Source organism: Podarcis raffonei, chromosome 6, assembly GCF_027172205.1.
Source record: "Podarcis raffonei isolate rPodRaf1 chromosome 6, rPodRaf1.pri, whole genome shotgun sequence".
Taxonomy (NCBI): domain Eukaryota; kingdom Metazoa; phylum Chordata; class Lepidosauria; order Squamata; family Lacertidae; genus Podarcis; species Podarcis raffonei.
In genome coordinates, this window is record NC_070607.1 from 44064676 (window position 1) to 44081142 (window position 16467).

General features: G+C 42.6%; 1 protein-coding gene across 2 annotated transcripts; it reads right to left on the bottom strand.

The window, feature by feature from the left end:
• Positions 1-159: 159 nt before the first annotated feature.
• BTF3L4 (basic transcription factor 3 like 4) lies at positions 160-16149 on the bottom strand. Of its 2 annotated transcripts, none has more exons than XM_053392451.1 (6): positions 16026-16149; positions 12359-12422; positions 11486-11599; positions 6199-6400; positions 4048-4107; positions 160-2992 (listed from the first exon to the last, which is right to left on the bottom strand). In XM_053392451.1, the coding sequence occupies exons 2-6, from the start codon at positions 12410-12412 to the stop codon at positions 2946-2948; spliced, it is 477 nt and encodes a 158-aa protein (XP_053248426.1). In that variant the 5' UTR covers positions 12413-12422; positions 16026-16149; the 3' UTR covers positions 160-2945. The 2 variants fall into 2 exon arrangements, with proteins under 2 accessions (XP_053248426.1, XP_053248427.1); XM_053392452.1 differs by lacking the exon at positions 16026-16149 and adding an exon at positions 15605-15629.
• Positions 16150-16467: the final 318 nt, after the last annotated feature.

Sequence of the window (16467 nt, forward strand, 5' to 3'; positions counted from 1 at the left end):
GCCCCCTGGTTCTAAGAGTCATAGGAAAACCTATTTAAACTGATTCCGCTTATTAGACTATTGATTCAAATAAAACACACTCAGAAGTAAGCTCCATTCACATCAATAGGACTTACTTCAACATTTAGAAGTCTAAGACCAGGGTGCCAGCAACGCATATTTTATATTTCAATGAATTGCTTTAATAATTGTTTAACCTTCAAGACACTACATAGTATCATAGGTGCCAGTACATTGCTAAATTAATGAAAACTTTATGGGGGTTACAAATTCTATTATTTACTCAAATATTTGACATGAACAAAAAAGCAAACAAACCCTCTACAACTGTGTTGCTGTGTCTAAATCAATGCGTCTCATAGCACTGGAAGTGGAAGGTTTGCCTTGATGGTCAGCTCCAGTAGGCTGTTGGTCTCAAGTGCCAAAAGGAGACTAGGTGGTATCAGAACAGTCTTAATAGTTCACGTCTTCAGTTATGATCAGTTTAATGGTTTTCAATAAGCTATAGAACGTTGGCAAAAAACAATTAAGTGGTCAACAGTTCTTGGCATACAGTAAAAAGTAATCACTATGCAAGATAATTGCTGATTTCCAAACACAAGTATGAATAAGGATTACAAATAAATTGGCAAAAGGAAAGTTTAAAGCTGGAGATTTGTGGGTGTGCGCTTTGTTGGTAAAAGGAATTGAAACTTATTCCAAATGCCTGCCCTTTACTATTCTGAAGTATTTCCTAATTCTGGACAAGAAATTAAATTTATGTTTCCGAACTTCATTAAGTAAATTATTAACAGCTGAACTAAAAATGTTAGTTATAAGGACAGAATAACTGTGAAATTATGTGAGCTTCAGCCATACTGATCAGTTAAAAACTCTCTGCAAAAACATTTCTACATGTTCATTTGCTGTCTCATGGGACAGCAAATATGCTTAAAGGAACTATGCCTATTATTTGCACATGTGCAGAAAGAAGAAATATTCAAAAAATATAGCATGGCAAGTGTACTGCTGGTTAAAGCATCACCTGTAACCACATTCTGTCCCTCTATCAGTGTTGTTGTTAGGAGGAGATAACACACAAGAGGGAACATTGCCTCTTTTGAATTATTTTATTAAGATCCACGTTTTATATAAAATAGAACAAGAAAACCAAACAAATCTATAAAATCAAGTGAGCAGTCCAGGTGACAAACCACTAAAAGCTCTGCTTTCGTGGTTCAGCTTGATGTCACTAGAATGCTGACATACTGATAGCCTCAAACTTTATAGTCGCTGGGTGTATATACACAGAAAGCAGATATGTCTCAAAAGTACACCAAAGAAAGGTAAGAAAGATGGCTTTCCCGCGCCGCAGCTGCCCTTGACAAAGGTTAAAATGATGCTCAACTGCATTACACCAATCACCTTTGAAGAACCGCTAGGAAGAGCTTCACATTGAGCAGTTTGAAGGAAGGTTCAGAAAATACTGCACTGTACCTGTGATATAGCCACTATCCTCTGCGCCACCAGAGGAGGGCTTTTGTTTTCAAAAGTGACTGTAACCATTGTATCCACCCAAAGTAGGTTGCAGATAACAGGTTCCAAACCTCAAAATTAAAGTTTTAAGCCTGTTGCTGGACAATTTATGCAAAACACAACACAATACAAGCAATGGCACTTTCCTTGTCCGTTCTGTATAATCCAAACTACACTTCCAGATTCTAGTGTCCTGAAGTATGACAGTGGCTCATATGCTCTTGGGAGCTGTCTGGTAACATCCACAACAGTTTTACCTCTTCCAGTAAAATTATTTTACAGTGCACCATGATGCACTATCTCCTACTGAAAAACAGAGGATATGAGACAGACTCCTCTAAAAGTAAGCAACACCACTGGAAAATATGCCCAGAGGCACTGCTTATCTGAGATGAAAAGGGTCAAACAGCATTCGGTGCTTTGAAGAGAGGTGTGTTTGAAAAACAGCTAATTGTACCAAAGAGAAGCTACCAAGGCATTTGATTCAGCACTTGAGTAGACTAGCCTCCAACCTTTATCAAAGTGTAGGACATTCTTATCTTCTCCCAGAAACCCAGAGCAAGAATATAATCAGGCTTCTTACAGATTTTTACAAAAATTATGCCGTAAGAGCAGGGTTGACACTTGCTCGGCATAAACAGGCAGGACTTCACAGGATAGGCTGTTTATCCAAGGCAAAGTAGATTACTCCATAACATGTGAATGCAACCCAAGTTAAATATTAAGGTGAATGAGCGAAGGGTTTTAAAATGGATGGGGAAAACCAAGCTCTTAAGTATATATATATTTTTAAAATGTTGCAACAAACATGTTTGTTAATTAATACCCTGTCTTTGGTACAATTTAGAATCAAAAGGAGGCGGGTGGAAACTGCACATATACACTGTGAATATGGAAGAGAAATACAAATGTAAATACAATAGTTAATGAAGAAAATTAAACTCAAATGTTAATTAGTAAATGATTTCTGGAGTTCATGAAATGTAGACAAGCAAGACTTAAGTTATCACTATTGTATGTGAACTGTTTGGTTGCAACAATAAAGGTTCCTTTAACCAAGTTAAAGACTCATTTTATTTCTACTTTCAAGAGGGAAGGGAAAGTTGAATAGATCTGTTTACCGATTTCCTCTCCACTGTACGCAAAGCCACATACACACATACACACACATGCACACACCCCTTAATCTGCACTGAAAATGTATTATTTGTTTTTTTCCTTTTTAACTGAAAAGGTAGATCCTGGGAGTAAGTGCAAAATGCAAAAATCAACCAACAGGAATTGCTGAACAAGCAGCATAATTAAAATACAAAATATTTTATATTATTGAACTATTAAACGGGTCATGTTCACTGTTTCTGTAAAACTTTGGAACCACACAGCTGACTTCTTAAATCTAGTCCATGTCAACTTCCAGAACTATTAATGAATTAATTAGCTTCATTTTTTGATGCTTCATCGAAGTTTTCTACAAGATCTGAAAAACATGGAAAGTATAATACAGTAACATTCAATAGGAGAGCCAAAGAGAAATGTTTTTTATTAAAATGTATGTTTTATCTAAAAGACTATGGTATAATGAACATTATTCCTACATCATTTTTATCTTTTGTTTAACGGTGACTAGGCCTTAGTATTTCTATGGGGTGACTTACAATTACATCTGGTCAGCACTGGAAAAATAATTCTGTTAGTCTCTCCCTATGCCTGCTATCAGGCAACATGGCAGCTCCTAGACTGATGTCTGTTGTTATGCCAGCAAACATGTAGGCATTAAACAAAAATGATCTATAGTACAATCCTATGCTTGCTTACAAGGACGTAAGCCCCCCCTGCGTACAACAGAGCTCACTCCCATGTCAGGGTGCATGGGACTGCAATCCCTAATCAAATCAGGATGATAACAACTATGGCTTATAGACAATTGACCTCTGAGCTGCAATCAACAAATGCAACCTGTATTTTGCCTCATATTAATTTCTCAAATGTTCACCAACGATGGCTACGCTTCATGAAATCTAGACCTATTTGCAAAATTATTGCAGTCTTGTGTGAGGCGCTTCTAAAAAATTGAGGGGCTAAATGACTCAAACTCCACTCAACATTTAATTTATGTAGCGAGCAATATTTAAAAGGATTTTGAAAGACACATTAAACAACACAGATACAACCATTAGTAGCCCCCCTTCTATTCATTACAGTAAACCTCTTTTTCTGCTTGTTCTTAACATATTATTCCCTCACAGAATCCACTAGTTAAGTTTCTCATCCCATCTGAGAGGTGCCTAAGTCTCTAGGAACCATAGGCCTAGCAGCAGATACAAATCCTTCTGCAAAGGCTTGTGGTTTCCTGGGGTTGGTCCCGTGACAGTTATGTGCTCCAGGATGTACAGCATGCAATTCTTATGAAGCACTTTTCCTTTGTATCTGTGATTAACCCACCATGTAGATTCTCAAATTTACAAAAACGTCAAGTGCTCAGTCAAGCAGATACATGCTAAATAATTTAAAGGTTAAGTAGAATAATCTTACCAGGAACGTCATCATCTTCTTCATCAATATCTTCTGATTTTGGTACTTTGCTATCCAACACTAGAAAAGAAAATACAATATTGATATAGTAATTAACAACATTCTATCAATTTAAGAAAAAATTCAGCATGCATAAGGAAAAGGTCACAGTTTACAGCACAAAAAAGTGCAAATAAATTTACAAGAATCATTATTTTTGCAAACTTCTATGAAGTTATCACTCAAATGTTTATAGGCAACAATTACTGGTTCTGACTGAATAAAACCTCTTTATAAGTAGTGCAGCAGACACACAACTGGTGATGCCATACACCCTGTGATATTTAACACAAAATAACCAATACATAGAATATTACAGTGGAACCTCGGTTTTTGAACGTAATCCGTTCCGGAAGACTGTTAAGACTTCTGAAACGTTTGAAAACTGAAAACTCAAACAAGCTGCCGCTTCAGAAGTTTGACTTCCAAGGGACGTTCGAAAATGGAAGCATTTATTTCTGGGTTTTCGACGTTCGGCTTCTGATACATTTGTCAATGGAGATGATTGAAACCCGAGGTTCCACGGTATCTCCAATTTAGTCAAACAGCAAGCATCTCTCCTGAATTCCACATAACAGTCTACCCAGTATGCTTTCTCGGTGTAAAATCTTTAGTCTATGCTGATGTAGGTTTTAGTACTTCCCATCCTAAATGCCAATGGAGCAAGTCTTAGGATCGGGCTTTGAGGCTGCAATACAAAAAACTGAGGAAAGTTTCACTAATATAGAGATAATTCAAATAGAAGTATGTAAAAAAATCCATATGCTTTTAACCAACATGGTGGGGTATTTTGTTCTTCTATTAGGGTAATATTTTTATAATAGCTTCCATTGCTCTGTACCAGTGTCAAGTGATAAAGGAACTGCCTTCATGATTTTATTCTGTGAACCACCCTGACACCTTATGATGAAGGGCAGTACTGTATATAAATCTAATAAATCAAAATAATAAAAAAGAGAACTCTGTTTACCTTTCAATGTACCCTGTCATGAAACTCATTAAATGGCCCCAAGAGAGTCACTATCTTTCAGCCTAACTTTCCCTATAAGATTGCTTTGAGGACAAAATAGGGTTTACAATGCTTGCCACCCTGAGCTCTTGAAAAGCAGCATCTGTGATAGTTCCCTTTATACATGTATCTGGGAGCAAGTCCCACTCATGTCAACTGGACTTACTTCTGAGTAGGCAGGCACAGGATTGTGTTGTTAAGTCTTTAATCAGACTGACAATTATTATACTGTTTTTAATCAGACACAAGTTCAACACTCAGGTTATACCCCAAACCTTCATGTTCTCCTTCCGTTACAACATTCTGTTCATGGTGCTCCAAAGTACATTCACATAGCTATGTTAGTTAATGCAATTTTCAAAGCATTTCCCACATTTAGAAGCCTTTAGTTAATGGTGTGGGGAAAGGACAAAGCAATACAAGGTATCCATATAGTTATTACAAATGAGGAAAGTAAGGGAGGGGGTGGTGGATTTATTGGTCTGGGGTTTGTTTGTTTGTTTTTTGTTCTTGTATCTATTATTTATTTTATGTTTTTATCTTGTATTTTTATGTTTGAACTGCCCTGAGATCTATGGGTGAAGGGTGGGGTACAAATAATAATAAATAACAACAACAATATTATTATTAACAATAATAAGGAAATTATGGAAAACTTGATATTAAGTAAATGCTGCAATCCTATGCATACTTATCTATCCACAAGGTCCACTAAACACAGTGGGACTTCTAAATAAACATGCACAGAATTGCAGAGTTCAGAATTGCCCCCCCCCCATTTTCGCTGGAAAGGAAGATGGAGCCCTAAAAAAAGCTCAACAACTTTGACCTGAACTCCCCCAAGGGGTAGATCACTGCCAGTTTTTTATTCTGTGAGTAGATCGCAGTCTCTTAGGAGTTGGACGTCCCTGTTCTATACTATTAGAAATGCTCTAGTGAAGTTAGGAATGCGTGGGGGAGGGTGGAATAAAAAGCAGAAAGTCCTGTGCACAAGAAAAGCTACTCAGAGTAAGAAAATCTGACCCTTACTATTGATCAGGAATTTTATGCTAACAAACAAGGCTGAAAAAAACCAGCTCCATGTCTCAGACAGGGATACCTACCTTGCCTTGGGAACTGTTCAGCTAACTTTCTGAGACTTGTTAAGCTGTCAGCACCCAGCTGGCTTAAGATGCCAGGCAGCATTTCCGTAATTGGTTTAGCTTCAGCATGACCAGTAATTGCAAATGTATTTGCAGAAAGCGAAGCCTGGACCTTGGGATTGTTGAAATGAATAACTGTTCCATCATCTTTTATCATATTCACCTGTTTTAAACATAGGTCTATTAAAATTCATTCATCTTAATTAATATTCCAAAAAAGTACTATCAAGGAAGAAAAGAACCACCAATTTTTTTTATTTTGTAACAGTTAGCATCCACTCTAAGGAGTTGCACACCCAATTTTAGGCCTGACTAACTGTAAAACAGATTTATAAACACTATCATCAATGTATATAGTTTATAATTACATCAGTTGGAAGTGTAAGATTTTGTAAAGCAATAAGAATTCAGATTAACACATAACTGAAGTATCAGAGTCCTAAGCATTTAACTAAGTCATGCCAGTTCCAAAAACAATATAAAAGGAAAGTAACATTTCTCAAGATAAAAAAAGAAATAAGAGGCACAGCTTTCATACTCTGGAATTTTGATGTAAATATCGCACTTTACACTTCCAAGCTAAGAAACATAAGGCATATAGGCATAAGGCATCTTTACAATACCAAAATAAATTTGTTTCAAACATGTTTTAACTGCCCTTGCTTTCCATCCATTGCAAAGAAGTCTGGAAACTAATATACCGTATTTTTCGCACTATAGGACGCACTTTTCCCCCTCCAAAAATGAAGGGGAAATGTGTGTGCGTCCTATGGTGCGAATGCAGGCTTTCGCTGAAGCCTGGAGAGCGAGAGGGGTCGGTGCGCACCGACCCCTCTAGCTCTCCAGGCTTCAGGAGAGCCCCACCGCCAGCCCCACAAGCTCGGGGGACAGCGGGAGAGGCGCAGCGCGCCCTTCCTGCTGTCCCCCGACTTGGCTAGAAGGCTGGCGACGCGGAGAAGCCTGCTCCTCCCCGTCGCCAGCCCCGCAAACTCGGGAGACAGCGGGAGAGGCGCAGAGCGCCATCCCGCTGTCCCCCGACTTGGCTAGAAGGCTGGCGGGGGGGGGGGGGGGAAGAAGCCTGCTCCTCCCCGTCGCCAGCCCTGCAAACTCGGGGGACAGCGGGAGAGGCGCAGCGCGCCCTTCCCGCTGTCCCCCGACTTGGCTAGAAGGCTGGCGACGGGGAGAAGCCTGCTCCTCCCCGTCGCCAGCCCCGCAAACTCGGGGGACAGCGGGAGAGGCGCAGCGCGCCCTTCCTGCTGTCCCCCGACTTGGCTAGAAGGCTGGCGACGGGGAGAAGCCTGCTCCTCCCCGTCGCCAGCCCCGCAAACTCGGGAGACAGCGGGAGAGGCGCAGCGCGCCATCCCGCTGTCCCCTGACTTGGCTAGAAGGCTGGCGGGGGGGGGGGGGAGAAGCCTGCTCCTCCCCGTCGCCAGCCCCACAAACTCGGGAGACAGTGGGAGAGGCGCAGCGCGCCATCCCGCTGTCCCCCGACTTGGCTAGAAGGCTGGCGGGGGGGAGAAGCCTGCTCCTCCCCGTCGCCAGCCCCGCAAACTCGGGGGACAGCGGGAGAGGCGCAGCGCGCCCTTCCTGCTGTCCCCCGACTTGGCTAGAAGGCTGGCGACGGGGAGAAGCCTGCTCCTCCCCGTCGCTAGCCCCGCAAACTCGGGGGACAGCGGGAGAGGCGCAGCGCGCCATCCCGCTGTCTCCCGACATGGTTTGGAGGCTGGCGGAGGGCTTCCTCCTCCCCCAGCCCCGCAAGCTCCCAGAGCGATGCGAAAGCTGCGCGCAGCTTAGGCATGGCTCTGGGTCCCGTTCTGGGGGAGGGGGAAGCTCGGGCTTCCCCCGCCCCAGCCCCGCGCCTGGGGGGGGGGAATAAATTTTTCCCCTTTATTTCCCCCCCAAATCTAGGTGCGTCCTATGGACCGGTGCATCCTATCGTGCGAAAAATACGGTAATACAGTGGCATAGTCAACAATTTCTGCACTTTATATAAGTGATCATTATTAATTAGTCCACAGATGGTGTAAACTTGGTGCTATTTTTTTTTAAAGCGCACAATTATTCTATGGGTGTGTTATGCCATGCTCAATCAGATATGCATGTGCACAGCAATGTCTGAAAATGAGCACTATATATCAATCAATCAAATCCATTTATTGTGAGGACCATGCCTGTGCACAAACATCAACACTACAATAGTTAAAAATATTAAAATTCATTACATACTATGCCAACAAAACCTTCTTCCCACAGAATAGAAAAGGAGGGAAAACGAGCAACGAGTTAAACAGACGATGCAAGGGGTCTTTACATTGTCGTCCATAAATCTTTCCCTGGCTTTCATGGCCTTCATCACGAAAACCGCTATCACATGGGTAATGCGTGGGTTTGCATCAACTAACAAAAATTTAACTCTATCTTCAGGACTGGTTATAGAGTTGGGTATAATTTGCAGCAATGCGTCTCTAAAGCCCGAGTAAATGGGGCAATAGAGGAGGTAATGTGTAAGATCCTCTTTAATTTTCATAAGGCAAGGACATAAACGATGTTCTACTGGGGTTTTTGTGTATCTACCAGTCAAATAAGCAGTTGGCAATGTTTGAAACCGTGCCATAGTAAAAGCTCTCCGAAGGGTGGGATCAGTGATCTCCACCAAGTAGTTGGCACAGATTTTGACTGCTTTTACTTGAGGGAACCAGTAGGAAAACCCAGAGTTTTTTATCTTAGTGGAGTCCAAAAAGTCGTCTTTTTCAAAGATCCATTCCCGAACTTTATCAGGGCTCCACAATTTGAGAGTATTAAACTCAGGTAAGTTGTATCTAGATAGAATGTCTAGTAGGTTTTTATGCCAAGTGGTATTATTTTGTAATGATACAAAGGCTTGTTTAGCCAATAAGGTGTTCGGGGCATCTATGAGGTTGGTGAAAAAACGCAGGAATCTTAAGTGGGCCCTGGCAGACACAGAGGGTAATCCTACTTCCACTCTTAGGAAAGCTGCCGGAGGAGCACTATATATTAGTCCAGAAATGTTGTATATTTGGTGTTTTCCTGAAAGAGCACATGATCATTGTGAAAGACTGAGCTATGCCATTGCACTGATATATCCTCAGCTTTCTCACAAAAATAACAAAGAGCTCTGAGGATCTACAAAACTAAAATTCTGGAGAAACTATGACTTTCAAATTGGTTTAAATGATGGGTGTCCCCTGGATAGCATTCCACTCTGCCCTTTGTTTAATGCTCCTATTTATTGCTCCTATATGGACACATGCCAAGTGCCACCCATACTCTTTCTCCAGTCCATATTGAGGCCCATCATGTCCTCTTCAGAACACTGTGACCACTACAGAACAGGGCTGTCCTCTGGAAGTGGGCCAAAACACTCAACACAATAACAAGACTTGTTACAGCAGGATAGCAGCCGTTTCCCTGCTCTCTCAAACATCTGCTTAAAGCAACTTGCCTAGTGGAAGGAATGGCTCCCTATCATAGCCTGGACCCTGCTGAAGCTAAGCAGGTCTAGATCCAGCCAGCTTCTATCTGGAAGACTGCCTGGAAACACTATGCATGCTGCTTTGGGGGAAAATGTAATGTAGTAAACAAATATAATACCATTCCACATAATACTATTTCCACATGTAGATAGTGGGGCAAAAAGGTTCTACTTACTCATCTAGAAGACTCGCAGTTACTTTCATACAAAATGCCTTTAGAAAAGGGACGTAAAGTTACTTAGAATAAAACCTTTTGTTTCAAAGGAACTTGTTTCCAAGTAAATGTGCCCAGGATCACAGTTAAGCAACAATCTGACTTGTGTTTTCCAATTAAAACTTTGCATCTTGTGTGTATCTTAATTCAGACATAATGCCAAAACACAGTTTGTCCTTTAGAGAACGAGCAGTGCCAATCGTCAGGCTTGCAGATGCCCTCCAACCCTTCTCTCTTATTTCATACATGAGATGAGAGTAAAGCTTCTGCTTCTAGATTGCAGCAACCTGTAGTGTGCTGTCAAGTGAAGATCCCAAAAGCACAGCAGGTGGTGAAGATAAACCATGGTTTGTGTGTCTCCTTGTTTTGAGGACAAACCACAATTTGCTGCAAGCCAGAACAGGACACTTCTACCCTTCCCTCATATTAGAACAAGGGGATGGGGGCAGGGGAGCAAAGGAGGCTGTGTGTGAGCCCAATACTTTCTACTGCTCATTTTCATAATAAAAATACCCTGATTTATGTAATATGGAAGTTGTGCTAGTTTATTATTATTATTATCATTATTATTATTAGATACTGTCAGGGAACTGACATCGGAGCGAGAGGTGGAGGCAAGGCTCCCAAGCGATGCTGGAGAAGGGCCCAGCAGGGAGAGAGGCAACTCATCGGCTGGGGAAGGAAATCAACGTAACACCAGGGATAAAGGGGGGCAGATGGGGGAATTGGCGAGGGGGCTCCAGGACTCCTCGCCGGAGACCAGCAGGGAGAGCACGGGTCCTTCGCTACCCACACCCACCCTGCGCAGAAGACTTCCGCGCAGGGAAAGTAGGCATAGACTTGGCGTCAAAGAACTTCTTTGCTGGAAGAAGTTCAAGAAACGCCCACTGACGGATTCTGCTAGCGACTGAAACAGCCACGAAGTGAAGGGCTGTCCAGTCAGAAAAGGTTTAACCAGGCAACCTAGCCAGGAGTGGCGGCAACTTACGCACGAGCAACCCCTATAACCATTACAGATACATATTTGACAGCACCTTGAGATTACCTCTTAGTAAGCTTTTTATTGCAAATTGGCATGAGCTTTCATAGCCAACAGCCTACTTCATCAGATGCCAAGTTGAATCTTGAGAGAGCAAGGTAGGAAAGATAGAAGTGGACTATTTTGTCACATGAACTGCCCCTTCCATGGGACTGTGTAATATCTGCACCATCCCACACAAAGTTATGGAACAAATGTCCTCAGTCATACAAGGAAAATAATGCATGAAACTCCAAAAGAAGTCTTATTGAAGGATCTCTCACACAATGCACACACACACTGAAATCACAACAAACTCTGAGCCACACCTCATTTAAAATGAGGTAAGGTTGCCAGAGGCAGGCACTTCTCTTTTTAAGGGGCCTGACTTGGCCCACAGGCCCCACGTCCCATTCCCCCCCCCCAATAATCCCATTTTAAATCAGAAAGATTTCACATTATCCCTGTGATCAGTTGGGAGAATCACGTGGATATGACTGAAAATGTTTTATACTGATGTACCTCTTCAATCCCAGCAATATTGTTTACTGCCAATTTTTTGAGTGAACTCTGAAGCTTTTTATCATCAGCTGTGGCTGTTCTGTGGACTACCTTCTTCTTTCTACGAGCTGTACCCTGAAAAACAGAATGGAGAAAATAAATCATTGCTCCTAGAGGAAGAAAAATGGATCTTACACAAATGCAAAAACAACAAAATAATCTCAAAGTACGTTAAAATGTAATACATGTTCTGCAGTAGGAGGGGTTTTTTTAGGCAAGAACCTGCTTCACTAATGTATAGTTTGTATAATCCTACTCTAACTTTCCACTCCAAATTTTCTCACTTATTGCCGCCAAGGAAGGGAGGCTCGATTCAGTGAGTTTTCATGGGGATCATTAAGGAGGCAACGTGAGAGTGCAAAATAGTAGGCTAAAGGAGGTGGTAGTCCTCAGACCACAATGCATCTCCTGTTGCAAGGACCAATTCCATTTCTGCTGCCCTTCCTCTTTTCAGCCTTGTGTGTCCAAATACCAGTAACAACCCCTTCGGCGCCTAAGCTATAGTGATTCAAAATTACATAATAATTTTGTAGAAATTTGTAGAAAAAAATATTCATCTTTTAAGAAAACAGTTCAAGAACATAACATGAACCGTTTTCTTCTCGAAAGAATGTAGCCACCAGTACTACGACTATATACTCAGAAACAGCCGAAGCATATCAGAATGGGCAATAGTCTGAGGAAAACAGACATTCCCTACAAACCCCTAAACTATGGAAAATACTTACATATGTATTACTTTTATATTATATATATATATATATCTATGTTTCTATTTACACACATACAATAATTGTAAATGGAGAGGGGGAAGTTATATTCTTGCATTCATACCTTTCCACCTATTCGGACCTGCGCCTGAAGTTTAGCCAGCTTTTCTTGATTCATCGTGCTTTATCTGAAAAATACATACAAACAACATAAATGCTTATAACATATTCAGATTTATTTAATAATTTTTACTTCACTGTCTTTCAAAATACCAAGCATCTGTATCTGAATACACACAAACAACCTATCAATAAAAGATACGTTACCTCTCTTCCAATTCCTCAAACTATCTCGGGGATGGGGGGTGGGGGTGTAAAAGCACAGAAATCATGTTGGCTCTTCCCCTTCCTGCCCCTGGACTGCCTTCAAGAAGAGAAGACATCGCTTTCCACACTACCCCTATCCCTGCAGCTGGTAACTGGTTTTGCAGTCACCATATCATGGTTCCCAGCACTTACTTCCTCACACAGGAATGAGCAGCTGCCATTTGCTCATGAGAGAAAGTAAAGGCATGCATTTAGGAATACCAGCGTGCATGTACACGCACACATGCTAAATCTGACATCTGACAGGACAATTGAGAACTGAGCAGTCTCTAGCTGCATGGTGCCACATCTTGGTCTGTGCATTTCCATCTACATAACATTTGTTAGCCATACACTGTTAGTCATACACAACATCAGGAAGTTGGGAGCATGTGACAAAGAATGAATCTTGGAAATTGCCTAATACACCAAAGTTGGTTACATCTATATTCTACCCTTTCACTAAGGAGCTCAGAGCAATATTTTGTGGCTCATAAACCATCCTGTGGTGTAAATGACACTAAGAGACAGTGACTTACTTGTCCAAGGCTACCTGGTGACCTTTATAGCTGAGAGGAGATATGGCTCTAGAATTATCAAGCTACAAGGTAAGCTCACTTTTTCTGAAAATATTTATGATGGAAGGGATTCACCTAACATGTTCCATCAGTGGAAGCCCTGTCAAGGACTTCCACTTGCACAAGGTTCCCCCCCCCCACTCCTCCTTCTTAGAACCCCCTAAAATTAGTTTGGGAAAGGTCAGAAGAACCCCAAAGTAGTGTGCAGGGCAAGGCGAGGAGAGAATTGTTCCATCTGGCAAGCTGACATGCTTGCACAGAGAGACTGTTCATAACAGCACAATGTTGAATATCAGCCATGGGGTCCAAAAAGTGTGCATAAGATAATTTGCGGTCCTAAAAATACAGCCCTAATCCAAAACGAATATACATGCAAGCAAAATTGACCCATTATGATTTTGTACTCGGAATACAAACTACTAATATGCATTTACTGTATTATAGAAATGCCAACTTGAGCATTATGTCCTAGTACACAAATGAGGAAGCAATCAATCAAATCATGAAAATATAGAGTCACGGAGCCTTTCCTATGTTACATACCACACCCTTAATAATAATAATAATAATTTATTTATACCCCGCCTGTCTGGCTGGGTTTCCCCAGCCACTCTGGACGGCTTCCAACAGAATATTAAAATACAATAGTCTATTAAACATGAAAAGCTTCCCTAAACAAGGCTGCCTTCAGATGTCTTCTAAAAGTCTGGTAGTTGTTGTTCTCTTTGACATCTGGTGGGAGGGCGTTCCACAGGGCGGGTGCCACTATTAAGAAGGCCCTCTGCCTGGTTCCCTGTAACTTGGCTTCTCGCAGCAAGGGAACCACCAGAAGGCCCTCTGCACTGGACCTGTGTCCGGGCAGAATGACAGGTGTGGAGACGCTCCTTCAGGTATACTGGACCAAGGCCGTTTAGGGCTTTAAAGGTCAGCACTAACACTTTGAATTGTGCTCAGAAACGTATTGGGAGCCAGTATAGGTGTTATGTGGTCTCAGCGGCCAGTCACCAGTCTAGCTGTCACATTCTGGATTAGTTGTAGTTTCTGGGTCACTTTCAAAGGTACAAACACTTGACCAATCAACCCCATGTCTTATCTGCTTAAATGAGATTTATGGAAACATTTGTTTAGATCTATGTTTTTGCTCACTATTAAGTCCCAAAGATGCAACTATGTCTAGGACCAGGACAGAGAGAGTTAACAATCAGCAGCAACACATAAGTCAAATAACTATTAAAAACCTAGCACTTTGGTCTGCAATGTGTTTACTTTGGGATATTTGTCAGATTCGTTTTCATTTCATTTTAAAATATGACATTCCATATCAAGTAGCATGTGCATGCTTCAGGAAAAGTTAAAGCTGGGGTGTGCCATTTTATTCTCTAACCCATAACCAGTTGTCATGTTGCAATTGAACTAAACAGAACTAAGTTACCATAATCAGCAGCCTATACTTTGCAAACCAGAATTCCTGCAGGTTGAAAATAAAAGTAGCTGAGCATTTGGCAATGAAGAAAATGGAAAGGCTTTCCTTTCTCAAGGCCCCCATTAGCTCTATGCCTTTGATGGGTTGAAAAAGGAGAAATATGTTCTCAGAAACAAGCCACAATTTGTTTTATCAAGGAATGTGATAAAAGAGCCACATGATGGATTCAACCCTGAGAGTACAAAGAAGGTCAGATTAGTAGAAGCAGAGAAAGACACAACAGGAATGGTCTTTATTTCAACCTTGAACTAAAGAACCTTTAGTACATCTACAAAAGAGGTGGAATCAGCAAAAGTACTACCAGGAAGAAGAAAAACTAATGGCTAGAACTGGGTAACAAGAACATCCACCACAGCATGGAGGAAAACATTCTGGCAGAGGAGTCTCATCTCCATTTGATTGATACTGATTGATTCTCTATTGATACTGAGAATATTAAAATCAAGGAGTTGTGGAAGGGGAGATTTACATCATTTAGTTTTGGAAGCAGCAGGCATGTTCCTTATTTCAGAATTTTGCAGCTTCACAGACGCTTATTCTATTATTATACCCGAAGTGTAGGTTTCCATGCCCTTAAAAAGAAAATGGTGTGAACAACAACTAACTCTGCACAGCAGAGGAACCAAATCTGATAATATACAGCCTTTGATACAAAGGAACGTTCAGTTGCAAACAATGAACAAAACAAAAAACCCCAAGGTCTCCAAAATGAAAACATGGCAACTGATGCAACACAGAAATGTATTAAGCGAGCAGTAAAATCTACACAGGAAGGTGAAAGAGCTCCAGATTGCCAGTTCCTGTTGGAGGAGGGGTGCGGGCTTCCCTAAGGGTATAAAGGAACACCAAAAAGAAACACCCCCGGTACACTAAGAGGCAGTAGGGAAGCCCCCCTCAGTGTCCTACGCCCAGGGATGGGAACCCCGTCCAAGGCGTAACCCACATTTTGGGTGCAGTGCGACCTAGGCCAGCGCAGGATCCTAAAGTGCTTTGGGCGAGGAGGTGGAGCTAGTCCTCGGCAAGCCCGCTTCTGTTGCGGGAAGGTTTCCGCGACGGAGGGTCCGCGGGCACCAACCCTGACCGGGGCGGGTGGACTTGAACGGGTGCTGTGGCGGACGGGGGGGGCTCTGTTTCCAGGGGCCGGACCTCGGGGAAGGCGTTCCCCAGCGGAGCCAGGGCTCCCCGCAGGCGCCCAGTTGCCAGGCCCACTCTCTCCGGCTCACCAGCAGCCCCTCCCACCGCCCATGGCGCTCCGCGCGCGCACAGCGGAGTGTGGGGCGGAGGAACCGCAATCTCGACCTGTGGGGACCGTGAGGGGCGCAAGGGCAACGGGGCGCGGAGGGGGTCAAGCAGGAAGTTTTCACCTCAGTCCGAAGAACCCTCCGAAGGCAACACGCGGCAAGAACAAGATGGCGGCTTAGGTGTGGGGGTGGGGTGGGGGTAGAAAGGGGCCCAGAGAAAGGAGGCCTCGGACCACGGGACCATGGCCCCGCCCTCGTCACCCGATTGGAAGAAAGCGCAGATCGTTTGCATAACACGGGCGGCGGCGGAGGAGGACAGCCTGGTCCTTCCTTTCTGGTTTTCCCTACCTAGACAATAAAACGGCAGCCCTCAATGCAATGCAGTGAGCGCAGCAGGATAGACGTGCCCGGGGGTGGGGAAGAGGGACATAGAGAAAAAAGCCTCTGAAGCAATGTATGCTGGGAGTTGTAGTCATCATTAGGAGCAGCCAGCAGGAATGGAGTGATGCTTTTTTTGCAATGCGCACAAGCTGTTCTTTAGCTTGGGGTGGAACAATATTAATGT